At 43.5% G+C, this 25,425-nt stretch overlaps 1 protein-coding gene across 3 annotated transcripts in view; it reads left to right on the top strand.

Annotated features, from left to right (window-relative positions):
* The first annotated feature begins 5,041 nt into the window (after positions 1-5,041).
* The window catches only part of LOC101994982 (Golgi pH regulator), a 40,607-nt gene continuing 20,223 nt past the window's right edge, over positions 5,042-25,425 (top strand). The window contains exons 1-7 of one of the 3 annotated variants that reach the window (XM_005357058.2): positions 5,042-5,217; positions 17,396-17,455; positions 18,675-18,778; positions 21,843-21,949; positions 22,465-22,566; positions 24,029-24,149; positions 25,232-25,312. In XM_005357058.2, coding sequence (XP_005357115.1) covers positions 5,176-5,217; positions 17,396-17,455; positions 18,675-18,778; positions 21,843-21,949; positions 22,465-22,566; positions 24,029-24,149; positions 25,232-25,312 — 617 coding nt within the window. In that variant the 5' untranslated portion in view covers positions 5,042-5,175. The remainder of the gene's footprint in view (positions 5,218-17,395; positions 17,456-18,674; positions 18,779-21,842; positions 21,950-22,464; positions 22,567-24,028; positions 24,150-25,231; positions 25,313-25,425) is intronic. The other 2 variants (XM_026784009.1, XM_026784010.1) reach the window with 2 other exon arrangements.

The following is a 25,425-nucleotide window of genomic DNA, read 5'->3' as shown; positions in this document are numbered from 1 at the left end:
GTAACAAAAATTCAAAATCCGTATGTTTGCTTTAGTGAGTAGCAAAGAAACAAAAATCAAGGCTACATAATAGACCCCCAGATGACTCCACACAAATATTCAGTAAAAATGTTACTTGTGGGGACATATATTAGTTATATAATTACTGTGTAACAATCGCTCCAAAACATAGTGACTTCAAACAAGAAGAACATACTGTCTCTCAGCCTTTCTGTAGGTTGGGCCTGGAGCAGCCTGGAGATGTCTCTTGAGGCTACAATCCAGTATTAGTGGGGCATGATGTTCTCAAAGACTTGACTCCCATGGTGGAATCCAGTCACTCAGCTTCCTGAGAAGGAAGGTGATGCTACCAAATTGGTCCCCGTCCACTCAGGCCTCTCCACAAGGCTGCTTGAGTGTCCTAATGACCTGGTGTCTGGTTACCCTGGAGCAAGGGACCCAAAAGATCAAGGAGAGATGTTCAACATCTTTGGCGACCTAACCTTGGAAGTCATATATCTTCCACCATATTCTATTGGTGATTCCCTTCAGACTACTCCAAATGCCAGGGAGAGAATAAAATAGAAATAAAAAGATTAGGTTACCAGGAAAGGGGGAAACATTTGCTGACATCATACTTCTTCATGATCATATTAAATTTTTAAGAAATAATGGGATGTCTATAGGACACTGAGAATGAAAATAGATCCCAGGAATTCTGAACAGATCAAATTTCCCCAGGAGTCAGTGCAGCTAAAAGGTACTCTTTGGCCAGCGAGATGGCTCGGCGGGTAAAGGCATCTGCCACCAAGTCTGATGACCTAAGTTCGATCCCCAGCCCCACACAGTGGAAGGAGACAACTGACTCCCACAGGCCGTCCTCTGGCCTCCACGGGCACACCATGATACTAGCACACATATGTGCACATACAGAGTGAATGAACAAAAGAATTTAAAAAGTAACAAAATATGCTCTAAGCTGTCACAAAACACAAAATAACTGCAAAACATCTTCAAAGAATAAACTATTTCATGATCCATTCAGGTCAAAGATAAAAGAAATGTTAAAACAGCCACAGAGGCAAAGTGGAGAAGAAGTAAATGATAATTACTAAATACATTTAAGCATATGGTGAATTAAATGTAATTGTGAGTATAGCTAAAAGCTACAACTAAGGTCTGGAGTTGTAGATTACGTGAACACAAACTGAAGGACGGTGAGTGGAGGGCGGAAGGGAGAAGGACAAACATGAGAAGGCAGAAGTGCCTGATTGCTTGGTTCGGTGAGTGCATAGAAAACATGGGGCTCCACCTCTTACACTAAAGCAATCTCTGCCTTCTAAACTTCTAGAAGTTAAAAAAAAAAATCAAGACACACAGAGTCTGCACAAAAAAAAATAAACAAAAGTCACAAAATAAAGAGACCTTAGCCATCAAAAGAAAAACAAATGTTAATTTTCATTGATGTAAAATATAATAGCCACAAACACATATTATGAATCATTTATGCTGAAAAACCTCAGGCATCAAATTAGGAAGCCATCAGAAATACAGACAGAGCTACAGTGGCTCTGAGAAACTTGATCCTGCCCCGTGGTCCTAGGCAATTGGTAGAAGACAAAACTGCAGAAGCAATTGCTAGGGTGGACGGCAGGCTTCTCATCCACAGCTCATCAGCACCCACTACTCTGCTGTAGAAGTTCACAGCCTCGACTCCAGCTGCCGCAGGAGCTAGCTAAAGGAGCTCAGGGTGTGTCCCGGAAGTTTGGGCCACATATAGTGAAAGTCCCTTGCCTAGAGAAAATTGAAAGTTAAGGTAAGTATTACTTGTGGTTCATAGTTTTTGCCATGCAGAAGAAGGACAGGAGGCTCAACCAGTAAAGCACTTGCCTTGCTGAGGCACACCTATAACCCCAGTGCTGGGGAGCGGGAGGCAGGAGGATCTCCTGGGATCATTTGCTTGCCAGTCTAGCCTAGTTGGTAAGCTCCAGGCCAATGAGAGACATTTTCTCAAAAAAGATGGATGGAGTCTCTGAGGATGACATTCAAGGTTATCTCTTGGGCTTTACACACGCATACATATGCACACACATGTGCATATACACACACGCATTAAAAATAAAAAATCGATTATTTCATCACATAATTGCATTATAGCAAACAATACAGAAAGAATCAAACATGTAAATTGGGGGGCTGGGGAGATGACTCGGTAGCCAACTACTTGCCACGAGAGCATGCAAACAAGAGTTCAGATCCCCCGTATCCTAGCGAAAAAGCAAAGCATGCCGTCACGCAACTGCAACCCCGATGCTAGAGCAGTGGAGACAGGAGGATCTCTGCGACTTGCTGGGCAGCAAGTCTAGCCAAACTGGCAAACCCCAAGTTCGCTGAAAGATGCTGCCAAAAATTAAGATGGAGAACAATGCAGGAGGGTACAAGAAGGAGCTCAGTGTTGAGCTCTGGTCTCTACACACACACATGTGCACACACACATATGAGCACTTTCCCCTCCCCACAGATATAGATTCATTAAATCATGGCATGACCATTGTTGGAATGTTACTGAGGTAATGAAAAATGAAATTGTTTTAGCATGAGAAAATGTTCACATATGTTTCTAGTTGAAAACTATACCGCAAATTATTTTAACTGCCTTATTTCAAGCTAATATGACAAAATACCATAGATGTTGGCTTAAATATCACATACTTATAGGACACAGTTCTGGAAGGCTGCAAGCCCACAGTTGAGGTCCTAACATTGTCACTCCCTGACGACAGTCCTCATCACATGACAGGACGGGAAGGGGCAAATGGAGGAGAGAGGGGCGAGGGAACATGCACATCCCGGTCCACATACCTCGTTGAAGTGGCACTAATCATGAGAGTGTCACTCCTCATGACTGAACCAAACCTAATCACCCCACAAAGGTCTGCTTCCTAATACCATCGCATTAGGGCTTTGATGGGAGAATTTAAGGGAGACCAACCTCTGGTGCACTGTACTCACTGCTGGCCATTTGATGGGAAATGATGAAGTGTATGGATGGTTATATATCAGGATAACAAATAAGGCCTATCTCGGACTTTGGGATAACAGCAGCGTTACACTCTTTTCTGACTGTCTTGCCAATGTCGTGGTGTCAAAACACAAATCACGATAAAGGTAGATACGTATTGAAGATGAGTGGCTGCCTTGCTGACGTATTCAGAAAGGTCATTACTCTCGGAGCAGGAAGTACTAGCTACGGTAGGGAGAACTGTCTGTCCCACCTAGGCACAGAGGACAGGTGGCCCGATGTTCAGAACAGTCCCTTATTGTTTCTTTTATTTATCAATTTCAACTTACATTTTAAGTTTCATCTCTGTGTGTGCTTCTTTTTGTTCACAAATTATAAAGACCAAATTAACTAGGCATGATAATGATAGGAGCAAGTTCTCCCAGCGTTCTGCACTACCCCCCAGTTTTGAATGACAATGACAACTGAGTGCCACCTGCCTCCCTGATAGATGGGACCGGAAACCCCAGTTCTTTGGTTTGAGACACTCTCATGGCAAGGCAGCCTCCGCAGCTCCCTGGCACTCTAGAATAGGGATTGGACAGTGTGCTGGATAGTTTTATGTCAACTTGACATGAGCTAAAGTCATCTGAGAGAAGGGACCTCAATTGAGAAAATGGCTCCAGAAGACTGTGCTGTATACAAGCCTATAGAGCGTTTTCTTCATTAGAAAATGACAGCGGAGGGCCAGGACGATGGTGGGTGGTGCCACACCTGGGATGGTAGCCCTTTTCTGTTGTTTCTTGTTGTGTTTGTTTGTTTTTGAGACAGGGCTTCTCTGTTTAACAGCCTGTCCTGGAACTTACTCTGTAGACCAGGCTGACCTCAAATACACAGAGATCTTCCTGCCTCTGCATCCTGGGTGCTGAGATTAAGGGTGTGTGCACCACCGCCCAGCTGATCTGGAAGTCTTGGGCTATAAGAAAGCAGGTTGAGTAAGCCAGTAAGCAGTGCCTCTCCATGGCCTCTGCATCAGCTTTGGGCATTGCTCGTGGCCATGGTGTTTCTCATCATATCAGTTGTAACCCTAACGAGGACAGGCTGCTTGACGGGGCAGACTTGAGATCACAGAAAGACATCTCTCTTTATGTGCAGCACCCCGAGGGGGTGTCCCCATTTATTCATACTGTAGTAATGAGCACTCAGAGTCTAGCTACTAACCTTCCCCATGACACATGCACATCCCCTTCCAGGTCTTGCCTGCAGCCTTGACTAGTCACTCCTATCCAGGGTTGTTCCGAGCTGGAGCCAGTTTCCTGGACTAGGAGACTCCAGTGACTATAACGACTAGCTAGGGTTCTAGAGGAGAAAAGAATAAGCCCCATCGTAATGCATTAAGCCTTCGCGAAATGAGGATACAGTGAGGGAAAGATGTGATTCACTTTGTATTTGAGCCACAGCCGCAGGGTCTGTTGTGAAGAACGAAACTAGTTTCTAACAATAACTCTCCTGCGGACTTCTAAATAATTATTATTTTGAATTAAAATCTGCCTTCACATAACTTCCAGTCCTTTACCCTACAAGCATCCCTTGGGGTTATATCAGTGTTACCCATTCTTTAAGTTCCTGAGCCTTCAATTCCTTCTTCCTGTCCTTTCAAAGAATCAGTTTTTGATTATGTTCCAATGATTTGTGCCCCTCCCTGCCCCGCGGCAGTGGTGGGTCTCACACGTTGCCTAGTACTCCACAACCAAAAGCGCTGAACTATCACGCAACTCGGTGCCTCTCTGCAACTCTCTCAGTCCAGTAATTGCTAACTTCCTGGGTTTTTTTTTTAGCTTGGATCAGTATATTTAAAGGCAGTACTACTTAAAACAAGACGTTACTTCTCAGGCCCTCAGCTCCTTCTGCCTACTAAAGGGAACCGAACTTGCATTGGGTTTAGCCTTCTACCGTTTCCAGCCCGCGGAATTGAGCGCGGCGCGGCCTCAAGCCCTGCCCACCCTCACCTGCTGTGCAAACAGGGATGCGACCGCTGATTGGCTGGCTGCGGCGCAGCTTGATGGCGTAAGCACGCGACAGCCCAGCCCGTCTGGCTGGGGGCGAAGGCCGCTTTCTGCTGCAGCCGGGGGTGTCTTAACTTGCAGCTTCTCTGAGAGGCTGACAGCTGGGCATGGGCCTCCCGAGGCTTCGCCATGAGCTTCCTGATCGACTCCAGCATCATGATCACCTCCCAGGTGAGCCGCCGCCCGCCCTCGCGCGCTCCAGAGAACCCGGATTTGCTCAGCCAGTGCCCTAGCCCGGATGGTTAGGGCTGACTTGTGGCCCTGTCACTCACCTAGCGTGCATCCCACCCCGAGACGTGCGGGTCCGCGCGGGGGCCGGTGCCACCGGGTGGGGTGGGGGCAGTTCCTTCAGTGTCCCGAGGCTTCGGGCTGCGCCGTGGACCGCGGAGCCTGGAGAAGTGTGGCTCCGGGCGGGAGGCCCTGCGGCGTGCGACTAACCGGTGTGGGCTTAGCCGGATCCGGGTGCCGACGTGTTTACCTCTCCGACTTCCGAGTCTGACGTTTCCTTTGTGGCGTGACTCTGTCTGCTTCATCCTCTCCTTGCTGTCCACTCTTTGCTGATCGCTGTCAGAACCTCGTTGCTTCTCGGTTGGCCACCTCCATTCTTTTCTATAGTCGACATCCATCCACTATTATACAAAACTGTGGGCGTATATAAACCACTGATAAGTCCTGCTCTCCAGTAGCTTCATCTAGTGAGCCTCTTGCTTTCCCTGTCGTCCGTGCTTCTCGAGGGTCCCCCCCCCCACGCTAATGTGCATAGCCGTGTACTCGCCTCCAAATGCAAGCACTCACCAAATAATGGGTGAGTAACCGAAGTTCTTCCGATTATTGCTCTTGCCCCTCATCTTTCCAGTCAAAGATTTTCTCTCCATAGCATCCGAAAGGCAAGTGAAGGAAACAGTTTCCCTTCAGGAACCTAAAGTAAGGTTCATCCCTAGGTTTAAACCCTCCAGACATTTAGGGTTTGCACTGCTGACTGCTAATGCTTCCCCCTCTGCTGAGTCTTGTCCTTGCCTCTTGAAAACTTCGATGACAACACAAGACAATATGAGACAAGAAAAAGCCACTCGGTTTCACCATTCTCATATAATAACCATTTTTCCTTTTTCAAAATTAATACCATTCAAATACATTTGGTTGTTTCTGTTGCCAGCATAGTTTTTAAAATGTGTGAATACAGAAAATCCTGGACACACAGTCCTTCTTAAAGCCTCTCTACACCTCCCTCTTGTCCTTCATAACAACACACAATGACTTCCGTTTTAGTACCGAGTCATGATAAAATAGCAATACTTAAGTTTTAAGTGACATTTTCCCCCATGGAACAATATAAATGTCAAAGAGTTGAGCTTGTAGCTCAATGGTATAGCACTTGACCAGAGTATGCAAAGCCCCTGTGTCCTTTGCCAGCCCCTTAAGAATACAAAAATAGGCCGGGCGATGGTGGCGCATGCCTTTAATCCCAGCACTCGGGAGGCAGAGGCAGACGGATCTCTGTGAGTTCGAGACCAGCCTGGTCTACAGAGCTAGTTCCAGGACAGGCTCCAAAGCCACAGAGAAACCCTGTCTCGAAAAACCAAAAAACAAACAAAACAAACAAAAATAGAAGTATAAGTAGAAAATTGCCATTCACTTTTGCCTGTGAAATTGTGAATATAATTCAAAAGTTAACCCAAGAGTATGACTTTCTAATCTTTTAAATTTGTAACCTTTAACTTTTACAAATATATCCAAATGAAATATTAAATTGAATGGATCAAACAGTGCTTTATATTGAGTATCCCTGGCCCATATGTTTATGGGGATATTTTATTATCATTGAGGTGTTAATGAAAATAAAAATACCACCTCGGGGAGGCTTTATTTGCTTTGTATCAATAACCAAAGTGGCCTTTTATTCGGCCACTTTCTTTCTCGTTTCTGCTTCATTTCTCTGCTTCATGAAATCCGAGGTAGTGTCTTCCTTACTATGTCTGTAGTCCCTCGCATCTGAGCCAGCTGCTGGCAGAGAGTAGAGAGACCTAGTCAGTCTTGGTTTAATAGAGAGCTGCTTCCTAGGGAAGCATGCTTAACTGGAGAGCAACACAGACACCATATTCCAGCTTGGCATGAACTGAAAGGTTTATGAAATGCAACCGGGGCTTGTATCAACCCTATCACCTCAGGCCAGTGAGAAGGCTAAGCAGGTGAAGGCCCTCCACACAAGCCTGACAGCCTGGGTTAGACTCTTGGTGCCACAATGGAAGGAGAGAACCAACTCCCTAAGTTGTCCTCTGGCTTCTACTTATGCGCTGTGCGTGCACTGATGCACATGCACACACATGTAATACTTAATATTAAATTCATAAAACTTATTACCTTAGACATTTTTGTTCACCACTGTATAGACTAAGCACAAGGTCTTCAGTATGCCTTGCAAGCCTCTTACCTTAAGACACTGACGTTAGCTCTTTAGCCTTGACTCTCACTCGCCATGTCCTGATTTCGGTTTATACTTTATAGACTTCGTAACCTGGATGCGCCTTTGTGCCTTCAAGTTTTCAGAGTCTCTTTTCTCCTCTGGGATCCTCTCCCTCATCCCTTCTACTCTTTCTCCTGGCCAACTGCTGTTCAGCCTTCAGATCTCAGCTTGGGTGTCCAAGTACTTCTCCCAGACCAGGTTAGACCAATGTTTCTATTCCTGTCGCCTTGGTCCCCTTCACTCGCTTCCCTATGGGCTGTCATAGCACCCTGTAGTTACTGTTATCTCCTTCGTGGTTATTAACCCTTTGAGAGCTGCAGTTTTGCTTTCTCAGTCCCTGTTCTATCTCTGGAACCTGCCACATATCAATTGCCAATAAATATAACTAATGAATAGAGGCATGAATAAATACCCAAGAAAACTGTCTTCTCCGGGTAATTCTTGAGACCTGTTCTGCCAATCGTTGTCTTTTTTAATCTATCCTATTTTCTAAATTTGAAGTAGTTTCATAAGAGCGACTGCCACATAACTTCTGTTGAGCCGTCAGTTCAGCCCCGTGAACTTATCAGTTCCAGAGTACTCTCGTGAGTGCCGCAGCACACTGTGAGCCAAGGTCAAGGGTCTGCTTCCCACAGTTCTAATACTTTTCAGGTCTTATTCATAAGCCATGCTGCTTCCCGTTTATTTGAAAAAAAATAAAGATTGAAGTTATTTTTCCCTCTATAACCTTGCCAGAATTTGTAGTTGTCCTGAATATAATAAATCCTCCAATTCCTGTTTTTTTTTTTGTTTTTTTAAGACAGGGTCTCACTGTTTCCCAAACCTAACCACAAACTTCTGGGCTCAAGGGGTCCTGCTTTGCTTCCTGTGCAGCCACACAGCAAGCCTGGGCAAGCACACCAGCTGCCACTACTCATTCGTGCGCTTGTAATTTAAAAGTTCTTTCAGTGGAGCTTTGTTGATGAGCACAGGGTAGCACATTAGAGCCAGACAGCTGTTTCTCGTTCCCCATTCTGTGTCTATCATTCACACACACACACACACACACACACACACACACACACACACACGTATATCGTCTGTGTTTAGCCATGTGACTTGGTACCTTTTCTCAGTGAGGCATTCTCATCTTGCTTCCTCTGTGTCTTGGTGGTGACTGCAGACTGAGCCTTTCCTCTTTCCAGAATTCTAGTCTGGTCACCCTGCCTATACTTCCTGCCTGGCTACTGGCCAATTGGCGTTTTATTAAACCAATACGAGTGACAACTTTTTCCAAGGTACAAAAGCATTACCCCACAGCCTCAGCAACCCTCATCTTTCCAGAATAGTTAAAGCTCCTCAGATGGCATGTTGGGCTCTTGGTGGTGGGTCTCCTGCTTCTCCTCCCTATTCTTGGTTTTAAACTTTCTCCTTAATAGACATTATCTTCTGCCACCACCCAGCCATGTAGTTGCCAGTGTGTGCCAACATCAAGTACCCACCTTTGTTCATGACCTTTGCTATCTATAAAGCCCCATCTTCCTGTTCCTACCACCTTTGTCTTTTTCTTACCTGATTTGTTTTGTTTTTGTTTTGTTTGTTAAGACAGAGTTTCTCTGTGTAACAGCCCTGGCTGTCCTAAAACTCACTTTTTAGACCAGATGGCCTCAAAGTCTAAGAGATCTACCAGCCTCTGCCTCCCAAGTGCTGGGACTAAAGATGTGTTAGGAATAATTTTTAATATTTTAATGATTAAAAACCTTGGAACCTCTGTAGAAAAATGCAGTACTCCCTAAATTTGCACATGGTATTAGGGTCTCACCTCAGATTGCAACCTTCTTCAGTATCACCTCCAGGAAACCTAACAACCCTGTAGAAAGTGCTTTGGTCCCTCGCTGTGTGTTTTACAGTGTCGGGCTCAGGCCCCTCCACTGCTTATCCACGTTACATCATTTATTGCCTTCTTCACCACTGTGCTATGGCTCTTTGGGATGATAACTGTCTTACCCATCTTTCAATCTCTAGTGGCTGGAATCCCACTACAGACGTTTTGCAGGAAGTATTATGTACAAAGAGCAAGCAGCCAACCCTAATCCTTATGTGACAGCTTTTAATTCGAAACACATTTCATCAAGCATTATAAAACCATGTGCTCAGTGCCTTGATAGGGAAAATATATATGACTGTACAGAAAGCATGCTTGATCTGTGGTTGGGAGGCTAGAGGAGGTCTTCCAGAGGCCACAGTGCATTCACTAAGACCTGTGGGGTTATCTGCAGAGAGAGCTGGGAAGAGTTCCTGTCTGGGACCACAGAAGTCTCAATATGAAAGAACATGTCTCCAGAACCGGGAGAAGTTGTGCCTAAGTAGATGTTGGGTTGGCAGGAAGGACAGGCTGGAATAGCTTGTACTGACCTCATGCTTTTACATTCCTGCTACAGTCAATAGGAAGGACGGAAAAGAATTTATATAAAATTCCCAACCAATACAAGAAGAAAAGATGGTGTGTGTGTGTGTGTGTGTGTGTGTGTGTGTGTGTGTGTGAGAGAGAGAGAGAGAGAGAGAGAGAGAGAGAGAGAGAGAGAGAGAGAGATAAAACTTTCAGATCAGATCCAGCTCTAATCATCCAAGTCTTGTGTCTAAAGTACATGGTTCTTCAGCTATGGGGATTTCCATTTCCCTCCAACCTCCAAGTGGGGTTGCTGAGGGCACCAGCAATAGCCTTATTGTTTCAGGAGTCTTTTGGACTTTGCTGACCAACAGTTTGAAAGGAGGTTTCTTATGCCAGGTGCTGGGTTTTTATTAGATGATCTGTGACTCTTGCGGGGAACATTGTCAGTCAGAGTGGCATAGCTTCATTTTAATATAATTTATTTTATGTGCATTGCTGTTTCGCCTATATGCATGTCTATATGAGGATGTCAGATTCCTTGGAACTGGACTTAAAACAGTTATGTGCTGCCTGTGGATGCTGGGAATTGAACCCAGATTTTCTGGGAGAGCAGACAGTGCTCTTAACTACTGAACCATCTTTCTAGCCCCTAACTTCCTTTTGGATGGATGGATGGATGGGTGGGTGGATGGATGGACGGATTTGGAGATACATGTATTATATGTAATATTAGGTAACTATAGAATAATGTTTCTTTAAGACTCTCTCAAACATCCTTGGAGTTATTTGTCTCTCCTCCCTCTTTCTCCTTCAGTGTTGACTTCTTCCTAATTAAAGCCCTTTTTCCTCTTTTCCCCTTTCATATTGTTCCTATTCTGCTATCGTTCTCTCTAGTGCCTTTTTACTAGCCTGGTTCCTCCAGGTTATATGTTCACATCTGAAGAGTTGAGTAGGAGCCTAAAGATAAGAGAGAACATGTTTTGTTTTCCTTTGTCTGATTTTCCTCACTCAATATAGTATTTTCTGGTTTTTTCCATTTACCTGCAAATTCCATGAGTTCACTCTTCCTTACAGCTGATTCCACTGTCTGTATACACCACATTTTCATCATCCTTTCATCGGTTGAAGGACATTTATGTTGTTTCCATGTTCTAACTATTGTGAATTAGACAGGCAGTGAGCATGGCTGAGCGTCTGTAGAGTCTTCGGACATATGTCATGGAGTAGTATAGAGAATTTTCCGTATTGGTTTCCATAAAGTCTGCACCAATTTGCCATCCCACCAACAGTGGGCGAGGGTCCCCCTTTCCCTACAGCATCCTTCAGCATTTGCTGTTCCTTGTTCTGTGACCTTAACCCTCATGACTGGGGAAAGAGGACATTTCCGTAGTTGCTAAGATTGATGCACACCTTGTGAGACATTTCTTAGCGGTTTCATCTCTTTTGAGAACTCTGTATAGATCCGTTTTTAGAACAGTGTTTTGGGGGGGGAGGTTTCTATTTTCTTAGTTCTTTATATATTCTGGATATTAATCCTCTGCAGGATACATAGCTGACAAGATTCTCTCCCACTCAATGGCTTCCTCTTCGCCTGGTTGTTGCCCAGGTTTTGCAGAAGCATTTCACTTTCATGAGTCCTACTGTTCAGTCGTCTTCCTCAACCCCTGGGCAAAGGAGTCTTCTTCAGGAAGTCCTTCCCCACACCTGCGTCTTTAGGATACAGCTTGTATTTTCTTCTAGCAGTTTCCGTGTTTCAGGTTTTACATTGAGGTCTTTTATTCATTTGTACTTAGTTTTAGTGCAAGGTGATGGATAAGGGTCTGATTTTATTCTTCCACATGTGAACATCCAGTTTCTTCAGCACCATTTGAAGATGCTCTTGTTTCTCCAGTGTATGTTTTGGGGATCTTTGTCAAATATCATATGGCTATATTTATATGTTTGAGTGTTTTATTCTATTCCATTGGCCTACAGATCGGTTTCGGAGCCAGCAGCGTACTGTTGTTATTACTATACCGCTGTAATGGATCTTGAAGTCTGGGATAGTAATCTCTTCAGTATTGTTCTTTTGCTCAGATTTGCTTTGACTATCCCGTGTCTTTTGTGGTTCCAAATAAATTTTAGGATAGCTTTTTAAATATTTCTGTGAGGAATGAGATTGGAATTTTTTATTGGGATTACACTGAACCTGTAAATTGCTTTTGGCATAATGGTATTTTCATAATTTTAATTCTATAGTCCATGACAGTGGGCTGTGTTTTCACTTTCAGTGTCTTTCTCAATCTCTTTCTTCAGAAATTAAAGCTTTCACTGTAGAGGTCTTTCACGTCCTTGGTTATTCTTGAGTACCTTGTTTCCTTTAAAGCTGTTGTGAATGGGAGTGTGCATGTGACCTCTTTCTCAGAGTTTGTTGTTCATCTGTAGAAAGGCTATTGATTTGTACACGTTTATTCTCTATCCTATCACTTTGCTGAAATTGGTAATCATTTCTAGAGTTCTCTGGTGGACTTTGTGGGATCTCTTAAATAAGATATTTCATCTGCAAATAAAAATAATTTAACTTATTTTCTTATGTGTATCCCTTTAATTTTTTCCTCTTGCTTTATCGCTCCAGCTAATGTTTTGTGAACTATAGTGAAAGAGTGGGGATGGTGGGCAGTCATAACTCATTCCCAGTTTTAATGGCTTTGCTTCAAGTTTTTCTCATTTAAAGTGAGGTTAATGTGCATTGTCATATTAACCTTCATACTGTTGAGTTATGTTCTCTCCAGTCCTACTCTGCAGGATTTTTATCACAAAGGTGATTTTGCTAGAGAACTTTCCTGCGGCGATTGAAATGATTCATGTGATTTTTGTCCCTAAGTTCACTTATGCTATTTATTATACTTACTGACTTGTGTATGTTGAACCAATCCTGCATCTCGGAGATAAAGCCAGTTTTATTGTGTGGGTAATCTTTTTGGTATATGCTTATATGTGGTTCATTAGTAGAGTCTTCAGTGACAATCATGGAGGACAGAGGTGTGGTGCTAGTGACTGCTGCCCTTCACTGCTTGCTTCCCAGAGCAGCTGTCTGGCTGTGTCGGTCTCTTGTTTCAACTGTTTTTAACAAAGCCTCCTGCATTTCCCCTTCCTTAGTTCTGACTATGCTTGAGCTATGGTGAGGGCTGCAGCTAATGCTTTCTTCTTCTGACTTCTGCATGTTTAAGAATGGAGGTGGTAATGGGAATTAGAGCCTAGACTGTATTGTGGGTAAGTTTGCTGTTAACTCCTCCAATACTTTCTTTGAAGAAAATTTCTGCTGAGAATTCTCATCTTTAGTATTCCATTCTTATTTAGCTCTTGAAACCCATCTTTGTCTTCAGAATACAGAGACCCAGAATTTGGGTCCCTTCTGTGAGATTTCCTGGGGTTTGAATGCTTATTATCATCTTGTGTCTCTTGCAAACCCCATCTTTCTAAGAGGAAGTTCTGTGCCCTGAGCATCCAAACCCAACCTGTGAACCGCTTCCTTTCTCAGTTTGCCTTCCACCTCTTGAACGTGTCTGGTTTGTTTCTATCTGTGTTTTCTTCTCTGAGCTGCCTGGCGAGTTACTGGATCAGTTCATACTATCTGTACAGGTGATTGACTCCACGTGGTTCATGTTCCCAGAATCAGGATTTCACAGAGACTTTACTGCCTGGGGGACCAGCCTCCAGCAGCGCAGGGCCCAAAGGGAATGCACTGACTCAGCAGGTACTATGACTTATCTGAGGGGTTAGGGAAAGACACTCACACACTCTTGATGGTTCCCTTCAGACCTTTCTTTTATTCTTCTTTTGCATTTTCTATTCTTTATTGTCCTGGTGATTTCCTTCTCTCATTTTTTGATACTTTTCTTCTAACGCTTTCATTCTTGAGGTTTTTTCATTTTATTTTATTTTTTCTTTTTTTTAAATTTATTTATTAAGGATTTCTGCCTCCTCCCCACCACCGCCTCCCATTTCCCTCCCCCTCCCCCATCAAGTCCCTCTCCCTCATCAGCTTGAAGAGCAATCAGGGTTCCCTGACCTGTGGGAAGTCCAAGGACCGCCCACCTCCATCCAGGTTTAGTAAGTTGAGGTTTTTTCATTTTAACTTTATCTTTATTCTTTTTCTTTTTTTTATACACCCCAGAAAAATCTTTCAGGCAATATAACAATTACTATGTGGTTATATTCTGTTTTACAAGTGAATAATTGCAATGAATACAAGTAAAAAGCAGCGTGTTTTCCATGTCCCTTACATATTAAGCATTTTACATATTACAGGTGAAAAACAAATTATCTCAAGAACCCACATACACTCTTACTCAATTAGCTTGTTGTGGACTGACAGTGTAAGCAAGGTATTCTTTACTGTCAGGTTGCGTTGTGAGGTTACAAAGAAGGGCCAATCACTCTCAAAAGGTAAACATATAAGAAATCTTAAAGCGGGTTGGAGGAGGGGGGAAGGGTGGGAGGAGGGGGAGGGAAATGGGAGGCTGGGAGGAGGTGGAAACTTGTTTTTTTTCCTTTTCTCAATAAAAAAAAATAAAAAAAAAAAGAAATCTTAAAGCAATCACAAATCTAAACTTTTGTATATGAAAAGGAATAAGCCAGCTCCACTTTAAATCATTAGGGTACATACCGCTCATCAACAGTTTCTTATATCAGGAGATTGAGGGCAGAAATGGGTACAAGGAATTAATCATCCCCTTTGATCATCAACCAGTCCTAGCAGAAAAGGCGCGTCAGCCACTGGTAACTGGGCTGCTCTGCTCTTCTTCCCTGACCTTAGAGAGTTCCTCACTCAATCTTGTGCCTTTCTAAAACTTTGCATTGTCTTCTTGGGTTTTTCACCTCAAATCTATTTGACAAAAACATCTTAGTTAACTTGAAGTTACTTTCAAAGCTTTATTTCAGCTGTGTTTAGCTCCAAAACCTGTGAACACACCTCCCAACATTGAGATTAGAAGAATTTCAACTAACTGGGCTACGGGACTCAATTGTTTTCCTTAATCATTAACCTGAGCCACAGTCTCTACAGCTCCTCAAAGAAACTCATGTGTCTAGCTGTGTGACACTTCCTTGTTTTATTTTTTATCATCAAAACTCTATGTAAACTAACATTATTATCAGTTAGACAGTACAGCTTAGGAAGAAATCATCTTCATAATAATTCACAGGTAAAAATGCCCAGCAGAACAGGCATTTTCAGAATCCATGAGATAAACACACACATTACAGGGAGTGGGGCTCTCCCCACACTCATTCACACCATGCCAGATACCAGAGAAAATGGCAGCGGCAAACATGTAAAGGCACAGCAGAAGCAAAAGCTACTCTGGAGTCTATAGTCTTGGGGCCTTACCCAGCCGAGATTCACCCATGGGGATTTTCCTCCTGGTGGGGTGACACCTCACTGCTGCTCCTCTGACATGGCCACTGGCAAGTGTCCCTGTCTCTGGCTGGTTATTGTTGCGTCTGGGACTGCGCAGCTGTTGCTGTCAGCATTGGCTCACTCGTCCCCTGGTCCCCTGCTCTCATAGACTGGTTCCTCAGTGAGCGCTCCTCTTGCTGTGGACTTGCAGAACACTGGAGTGTGACATCTTCTTGGTGACATCTAATGAGAATCAGCTTATTGGGACTCATCAGCCAGGACCTCATGCTTTTTCTTTTCTATTTAATAATTTTTCATACAATATGTTTTGATCATATTCTCTCTCCTCCCCAGCTCTTCCCAGATCTTCCTCACCTCCATACTCTCCCAACAGCATGTTTCTCTCTCAAAACCAGTGAGACAAAAAATAACACAACAAAGCATGGAGCCATGCTTTGTGTTGGCCAATTATTCCTGAGCATGGCCCTGGAGTGTGGCTGATATACCCGTTACCTCCATTAGAGAAAACTTACTTTCTCTTTTCTAGCAGGTGTCAATTGCAAATAGCTTCTTCATTAGGGGTGGGACTGTATGTCCGCGTCTCCTTCTCAGCGCTAGGACTTTGTCTGGTTTAAGCCTGTGTAGGTCTTGTGTGTGTGTTCTTATGCAACATGCAAAGGCACAGTTTCTGAATGGCTAGCAGGACCTGCTGCATTTGTTTCTTTCCGAGTAGCAGCTTTCTTTACCTCTGGTCTTTTAGTTTTTACATGTTATTTTAAGAACTGGGGACCAGGCAGAGATGGTACACATCTTTACTTCTAGCACTTGAGAAGCAGAGGCAGGTGGATCTCTGTGAGTTTGAGGCTAGCCTGGTCTACAATGTGAGTTCCAGAACAGCCAGGGCTGCATAGTGAAACCCTGTCTCGGAGCAAAAACAAAAACAAAACAAACAAACCCTAAACTGTAGTTTGGGCACTGCTGGCCCTCTGTTTCTGTTCCTGCTTTGATGACAGAACAGTACTAAGACGTGCCCTGGATGCTCAGTTCATTCCATAGTTATAGTTTTTACAGTATTTGTCAGCTTGAAAGGTATAAGGTGTAGGAAAAGAATGATTGAACCCCTAACTCAGGTACAGGATGCTGCCATCCGCAGATAACAGGTGTAAATGGAGGTTTCTCTCCCACCTGCTAGTTTCTGAATAACCACACAGAGGCTTACTATTACTTATAAATGTCTGGCCAATGGCTCAGGCTTATTACTAGCTAGCTCTTATATTTAAATTAACCCATATTTCTTCTCTATGCTTTTCCATGTGGTTCATGGCATATTACCTCATTTTCTACATGTCTTGCTTCCTTGGCGACTGGCTGGCTGCATCTCCCAGACTCTACCCTTCTCTTGGACTACCTGCCTCTCTCTATCCTGTCTTGCCATAGGCCAAAGCAGCTTATTTATCAACCAGTGAGCGCAGCACATATTCAAGGCATACAGAAAGACATCCCACAGCAAATAGGTATACTCTGTGGAAGCAGGCTACTGAGCAGACAAATGAGGTGGGCATGGTATGGTCCAGTAGGGCTTGGATGGGCTGTTGTCAGCAATTATCATCGGTATATAAAAGTAACTGCCAATTAACTGGTTTTTCCTGTATGTGTGGGTAACAGGTAATCAGACAAGTGGAGTTTGGGATTGATCTATACCAGAAACGCTTCATGCTCATTTAGGAGAGTTGAAAGGTGCATAAATGCCCCGGGATTCTTTTTCTGGGGAATAAATAGCTCTGTTTCTGTGAAAGCTTGACATTCTTCTTGGTTAGCATATGGCCCGTGGCACCAGCTAAACACTGAGTAGAGCCTTTGTTTGCCGACTTTTCTAGGTTATAAACTGGTTTATAGCATTATGGGAAAATATATATATTTTCATTTTTGTCTACCTTAAAACTCATTCTGTACAATGAATAATTTAAAAATTCTAAGAGTGTCTAAGTGTTTCTTTCCAATGTCATAAGTAGGTCTCATTTTTAATCTCTAAAAATAACTGTCTAGCTATCAGACATTTTACCATAAAATAATCTCTATGAGACATTTGTCAAAAGAAGATGGATCTTGACATTTTGTCTTTCTTCTTCCCTAGATACTGTTTTTTGGATTTGGTTGGCTTTTCTTCATGCGCCAGTTGTTTAAAGACTATGAGGTGAGGAGAAAACATTTTATGCTTTAGTTTGTTTAGAATGGAACAAGAGAAATGATTCCATGAAAAAAAAAAAAAACAGAAAAACCTTTCCAGGCAGTGGTGGTACACTCAGGAGGCAGGGGCAAGCTTGTCTCAGTTTGAGGCCAGCCTGGTCTACAGCGTAAGTTTCAGGACAGATAGGAATACACAGAGAAACCCTATCTTTAAAATCAAACAAAAAGATTGTGTTCACTTCCTCAGATAGAAAACCTGTGCCAATTAATAATGTGCAATTCTGAAACTACATACTACAGCCAGGCTTCACTAATTGATTTATTATCTATCTCCTTATTAACTTACTTATCACAGGTTTGTGAAACTGGGTCTTGCTATGTAACTCAGGCTGGCCTGGGACTCCCTATATAGCTTAGGCTGACCAGTAACTCATAGCAATCCTCCTGCTTCAACCTCCCAAGTGGTACCACAAGGCCCTACTGGTTTGGGTGATTTAAAACCAAAAACAGAAATAACAACAAAAAACTTAAGAACCAGAAAGAGCATCTTTAGTCATTTGGGTGCCGTATACCCCAAAAGCAGAGGCTTATTTTCAAGAGGAAATTTAATTTCTAATGCCTGGGTCGTACCCTTTTAGTCCACAATTGCCAGCCTTCAAGTTTAAGGCAACACACAAATCCCAAAGCTACTCTGGTTTTTGTTTTGTTTTGTTTAAGCCTTGGATTCATATCCTATGCTGGCCGTTTTCTAATATAATTTCACTACTTAGTTATCTGGACACTTTGGAGGCATTTCTAAGATGTTCATTATTAAGCCTCCTCAGGAGTTTTAGGAAGTGCCTGGAAGAGCCCAGGATTCTAGAGAATCTGTATGTTCTAAGGCCTCTCAGGAAAGTTCTAGAGCCTATGTGAGCTCAACAGTGTTGAAGAACTGTTAACTTTAACCATGCGTGCAGACCTTTTCCCTTTCTGTCATTGACATCGGGCATCTAAATGCTGCTTGTGACCCAGTCATTTCGTCCTTTGTGCTTTAAATTCCCCAACCACGAGAAGATTCCGATAAGAGGCGGCCATGAGTCCTAAGCGTTGCCTGCTTCAATCGTGTAACCCAAGTTTCTGCCTCAGACTGCAGAATTGAACACGGGTTTTCAGACTGGTCGTCGGAAGACTCTGCATTCAAAATGTCAGGGAAGCACATGACTGGCTTGGCATCCGACTTTTAACAGGTGCGGCAGTACGTTGTGCAGGTGATCTTCTCCGTGACCTTTGCATTTTCCTGCACCATGTTTGAGCTTATCATCTTTGAGATCCTGGGAGTTCTGAACAGCAGGTGAGTGCTGGCCCGACATCCTTTCCCCGGAAGTGCATTGCCCTCTATTTGGAGTAGATGTGCCACCTGGATGTCATGGTGGAATTACCTACCGTGCAGCTAGAGGTTAGTCTCCGGAGCTGCAGTGATCACCAGAAATGATTACCTAGTAACAGGTTCAGCAAGACGTCTCCAGGGGAAACTGCCCTGACCACTAGCTCTGCAGGACCCCCTGAGCATGAGGCCATGGGAGTCTCTGACCTGGGCTTCACTCCAGCAGCTTTCTGATTCCAGACTCTGACCAAATGCTAGTCACGCCCCCAACTTGGCCACCACTTGAAAAGATCAAAATTCAAGGACTTCAAGGAAGACTGATCTCCAGTTCGTCTATCTTACCCACCCCGGTTAATTTTACACGTAGTCAGATGGATTGAACTGAGAATGGTTTTGAAAATGTCTTTTTAAAGTCCCTCCTGGGGCTTGGCTGTAGTCGTGACTCCTACTCCAGACTTGTTCTATAGTAATCCAAACCTTGTCTGGATGAGCTACAGAGGATGGACAAGTAATTTTTATGCTGTTTGCTAGATTGCATTATCATAACATGGACATTTTACTCTCTTGGTAGAATTTAGCAAACGTTTCTGTGAAACACTAGATATTCGTAAATATTTCAGACTTTGTAAGCTGTGGGATGTCTTCCATAACACTCAGATCTGCTGTTGTAAAGCAGAAGTGCTGTAAGCGGTGCGGAAACAAACGAGTACAGTCCTGCCCCGGTGAAACCTCTTTGTGAAAGTTGCTGGTGCAGGGGCCCTGGTTCACTGACCATAGAGCTGAGCGGTAGTCATGGGAAGAGCACACCTGCTGTTTGTGGTGCATTGTATCCCCAAACTCGCAACCCATGGTAATCCTTTCCCGTCAGAAACGGTCTGTCTTTCCCATCGGAAACGGTCTGTCTTTTCCATCGGAAACGGTCTGTCTTTAGTGCGCATTTCTCGCATTCCTCAATTTACCTTAGAGCGCAGGAATGAGCACTGCTCAAGTCCAGTTCAGGTTCAGGTTTATTTTTCAGACGGGCTTTGTTTAGGCCGAAACATGTATGCTGCTATATCTCTTTCTTCATGCCAACATTCTGTGGACAGAAATGTGGACCTTGATCAATGGTCTGTCTTGCATTCACTAGATTCAGAATAACTTTCAGAAGAGAATTTTGCCTCTAAGTGAGTATTCCTTTGACATACCTCTAGGTAGAGGATGTAGGCATCCTGTTCACATGCAGAAGATTGTTTGGATCCTTTATTTTTTTTATTTCAAGAAAACATCACTTTATTTCCTGTTAAAAAGACCAGCTAAAACATGTGACCACTTTTCTTATGTGTATCAGTGCTTTTACCTGTGTGCATGTTAAGTGTGCCATGTGTATGCCTGGGACCCAGATTAGCCAGAAGAAGGCATCAGATCCTCTGGCACTGGAGTTACTTTTTACTTATTTATTTAGAGAGAGGGTCTCACTATATAGTCCTGGCTAGCTTGGGACTTTTATTTCCCAGGCTGACCTCAGACTCATAAAGATCTACCTGCCTCTTCCTTCTGAGTACTGGGATTAAAGATGTGTGCCACTATGCCCTGCATAAAAATTTTAATAGATAAAATGTGTATTATAAATATTAACGAGAGTTGTGCATGTCAAATATTTAGATCAAACTATGAAAGTATTTGAGTCTTTATTACCTCAGAATTGCTATTAACATATATTTTTCCTTTAATAATTTTTATTTTAATTTTATTATAGTTTTTTATTGGGGAGGGGCACATAAATATAGGTCCCTGCATATATGTAGAAGCTGGAGGACAACTTTCAGGGCTCAGTGTTCTCCTTCTATAATGTGGGTCTTAGGAATCAAACTTTGGTCATCAGGTTTGGCCCAAATGCCCTTACCCACTGAACCATCTCACCAGCCCTGTTTTGGTTTGGTTTTGAGACAGGGTGTCATGTAGCCCAGGACAGCCTCACACTTTCTATATGACAAAGGCTGATTTTGTGTCTTCTTGCCTCTACTTCCCAAGTCCTGGAATTATAGGTGTGTAGGACTAAGCTTTCCTTTAATTCTGTTTGTACCAGGGTTTTAGGGGGGCCACCGGCCAGCTCCCGACCTAGCTTGGGTTCGTTTCTGGCTATCTCTTTTAACTTAAATTAGCCATTTCTCTTTATCTGCCTTTTACCTCAGGGATTTTTTTTTTAAAACTTTTCCCTCCTTCTGTATATCTTACTTTCAGTGTTTCTCGTGTCTGGCTGGCAGGTGGCTGCCTGGCTTCTTGCCTCAGCCATGTCTCTCTCTTTCTCCCTTGTTCTCCTCCTCATCCTTCTCTCATTCTCAAGAGTCTTCCTGGTTATTTTCTCTGCCTCCAGCCCCACCTATCCTTTCTCCTGTCTAGCTATTGGCTATTCAGCTTTTTATTAGACCAATCAGGTGCCTTAGGCAGCAAGGTAAAACAAGTGTAACACATCTTTACATAGTTAAAATGATGTTCCACATCTATTATTGTTGTTGTTATTTATTATTATTATCATTCTTATTACATTTAGAATCTATGTTATCCATATTGCCTAGGAGCATGACTGAAGCATTAACATTCTTACTTTTTAAAATGAAAATCTCAGGTTAAGATGGTCATGTACCATTTAGAAATTTTTATTGGTTTTGTTTCTTGTTTTCTTGCAAGACAGGATTTCAATGATGTCACCTAAACTGGCCTTGAATTCACAGTCCTAGCTCCTCTTCCTAAATGCTGATATATAAGCATAAACCACCAAGGAGGTGGGAAGGATTAAAACAGGGTATCTCTCCATAACCCCAGCTGTCATGGAACTCACTATGTGAGATCAGGCTAGCCTCAAACTCACAAAGATTCTCTTGCATCTGCCTCCCAAGTGCTGGGAGTACAGGCGCCCAGCTGTGTAACAGTCTAGTTGGCTGAGTAGATGGAGTGTGTTCAGTGTGGGCTCCAAGAGCAGGGGCCTTTGGAACACTAACAGAATGGACTTGCCAACCTGCCCTCCAAATGACTTTGACATTGATTTCAGCTCCCGTTACTTCCACTGGAAGATGAACCTGTGTGTGATTCTGCTCATCCTGGTCTTCATGGTCCCTTTCTACATTGGTTATTTTATCGTGAGTAACATCCAACTTTGTGAGTATTTTGCCTCCTTACGTCAGCACCTAGCCTGGGATGCATGCTGTTGGGAGTAGATCACAGACAGCCTCACTTGTCTGTTTTTATACTGGTGACTGGGGACACCAGCATCTTAAAGCAGTCATAAGATGAGTTCTGTCTGAAATAATAGATTGTGTCTGCTGCCAGAGATTAATTTCTGCTTCTGCTATGATGTTCCCTTCAATTCATCCACACTGTAATTTTAGCAACATTTTTCTAATGAGGGGGAGGGTTTGGGGGAGTTGGGAAGGGAAAAGGAATATGACCAATATGTGAAATCTTCAAAGAATAAATGAAAGCAGTATTTTAAAAAACTGAGTAAGAGAAATTCTTAACTAAAATATAAAATGTTCTAATTACACAAAAAGATTTCCTAATGGTGGTAAAAATGCTTTTGAAAAGAATTGTGTAGTTCCTGTATTTGCATATTAGTTACGTGTGTGATGGGCTGTTTAGTAGCTGTCCTCCTGACAGCCTCGTTCCCGTCTCAGTGCACAAGCAGCGCCTGCTCTTCTCCTGTCTCCTATGGCTGACCTTCATGTACTTCTTCTGGAAGCTGGGCGATCCGTTTCCCATTCTCAGCCCAAAGCATGGTGAGTACAGTGGGAAGCATGGCTGTTCCGTCTTCTAATTAGAAATGAAAAATAACCCTTCAAACTTTGATTGTGGGAAATACAGCAAGATATTTCTCTCAAAAATATTTGGCTTCAAAATAAAATTCTTCCTTCTTTCCAAGGGCATCGAACGCTAGTTCGGCTGCATAGGAATTATAGAGCATGCGTGATTGCCAGTCAGCTTTCTGTTACTGTTGCAAGAATTAATTAACTTAAAACAAGAAAGATTTATTGTGACTCACAGCATTGGAGGTTCATCAGTGGGCGCTTGGCCTATTGGGTCTATTGCAAAAAAGTGCATTATAGTGGGAGCACGTGGCAAAAGAGGCACCCTTAATGACACCGAGAAATGCAGAGAAGGAAGAGGGGTGCCTGGGTGTCACTGTTCTCTTCAAGAGCATGCCTTTCTGATAGACCCTTGTTTTATTTTTCTTGACACGTGTGGGTGGGCTTGCCCACCCTCATGTGGAGGTCAGTGGACATCTCTCGAGAGTCCGTTCTCTCCTTCTGCCATGTGGATCCCAGAGATCAAACTCAGGTCATTAGCCCTGGCAGCAAGTGCTCTTACCCACTGAGCCAGCACAGAGCCTCTGCCCAGCAGCTCACCACCCCTGCACTGTTCATGCTTCCCAGATCCTAGTACAGGGGGAAAAGCTGGAAAAGGATTGGGATGGATGCTAAGTGCATCAGAGTCTGCAGTCCGCACACCCCCCAACCTCCTTCCATGTGTTCACATGACCTGGTAGCTTGGATTTGGGGAAGAAAAGTTTTCCTTCATTTGGGTCAGAGGAAACACATAGTTTCTGAAAGCACGTAACCATTCAGTGAGATGGCTCAGAAGTCAAAGGCATTGGCAGTCCAAGGCATCGACCTGAGTTCCATCTCTGGGATCCACATGGTGGAAGGAAATCAATATCTGCCACATCCCCTCTAACCATATGTGTGCTATGGTCTGGTGCATGCAAACAAATAAAGCGAATTAATAAAGAAATAAAAACCAATTTTAACAGAAGCACAGTTTGCTAACTAAGTATATTTAAACATAAATAGCAGTATCTGTTGCAGTATTTCAAATAATAAGCACAGGAGTTCAGCAGCCTGTCATTAATAATTAAAAATAATGCTTGTCAGCTGGAGAGCTGGCTTAGTGGTTGGAAGCACTTATGCTCCTGCGGAGGACCTGGGTTTGGTTCCCAACACCCATGTGGTGATTCACAACCGTCTGGAACTCCAGTTGCAGGGGATCCAGTGCTCTTCTGACCTCTGCAGGCAGCAGGTATACTCATAGGCAAAACACTCATGCATAACAAATGAATCTAAAGCACGAGTTATACTAGGCTATACGTACTGGTTGATATTTTAAGTAATGTTAGCTTTCGCGGTGCAGGTGACAGCCACTCCATGTGTATTGCCTGGCCTTGATGTGTTTGGATGTTTTTAGGGATCTTGTCCATAGAACAGCTCATCAGCCGGGTGGGCGTGATCGGGGTGACGCTCATGGCTCTGCTGTCCGGATTTGGTGCCGTCAACTGCCCGTACACATACATGTCCTACTTCCTTAGGTAATGCATACTTCATTTCTTTCCTGTTTCATTGTTCCTGGAACATGTGTGTCATGCCACATCTTTAATATTCACATATTAGATCTAGGACTGCTTTCTTATCCTTCCTCTGTGTCCATGGGTGCTTATCAGACACCTTCCTTACAAGTCTTTTCTCATTTCTTAGGAAACAGCAACTCCACACATAGCTTAAGTTTAAGTTAGATTCTCTGACCTCAAGCCCCGGATACTGGGATTACAGGCATGTGCCACCACATCCAACTCCTTTATTTTTTAAGTGGCGAATTTCATGCCCCTGTACCATGCTATTTAAATGCGCGTTTCCAGTGGGCAACAGTGTGGACATCTCCCAACTTCCGTAAATTGGTTCCTCCTTAACATCGAATAGTAGAAGACATCGCCAATTTAAACATTTTAAAATATTTTATGTATATAAGTTCCTGTGTATATGCATGTGCATATGTGTACACCTGGTGCCCACAGAGCCTCAGCTGCTGCTCTGGAACTGAGTTACAGACCTGTGCGCCACCACAGAGAGGGCAGGAGCTGGCCGCTCTGCAGGAGGGCCCTACTCCTTTTTTTTGACCCTCAAGTTTGTTTGTTTGTTTTTCAGGTTTTGTTTTGCTTTTTGTTGTTTTCCTTTTCGAGACAGGGTTTCTCTGTGTATCCCTGGCTACCTTGGAATTCACTCTGTAGGCCAGGCCGGCCTTGAACTCACAGAGATCTGCCTGCCTCTGTTTCCCAAGTGCTGGAATTAAAGATGTGCACCACTGCCTGTCCAGTACTCTTAACCCCAAGCCAGCTTTCTAGCCACTAAACATTTTAAATGTGTCTGGGTCCAGGCTAAGAAATAAGAAAGACTGTGAGGGCTCAGGGTGCCCTCTACTGCTTAGGACGACAGAAAACTTAGCTATAAGAAGCAACACTACAAGCATTTTAGCCTAATGGAATCATTTAATATTTTCCAGAAAAGCAGGCCCTTGAATTGTTGAGTAGCAATTGGGGTTTATGATTCACCAGATGGTTTGTATGATGTGCATGGATGGGACCCCAAAACCTGGCTCAGTTTTTGCTCATTGCAGGAATGTGACTGACACGGATATCCTGGCCCTGGAACGGCGGCTGTTGCAGACCATGGACATGATCATAAGCAAAAAGAAAAGGTGAGGCCAGCATACTGTGCTTGCTGTGCTCTCTGTGGAGAGCCCAGGCACCTTACTGTCTCCACCGCGGGGCTGTGCTCGCTGTAGAGAGCCCAGGCACCTTACTGTCTCCA

This window comes from Microtus ochrogaster, chromosome 21 (genome assembly GCF_000317375.1).
Source record: "Microtus ochrogaster isolate Prairie Vole_2 chromosome 21, MicOch1.0, whole genome shotgun sequence".
In the NCBI taxonomy this organism is placed as follows: domain Eukaryota; kingdom Metazoa; phylum Chordata; class Mammalia; order Rodentia; family Cricetidae; genus Microtus; species Microtus ochrogaster.
Note: the sequence above shows the minus strand (reverse complement) of the source record. Positions and strands in the feature narration are given on the sequence as shown.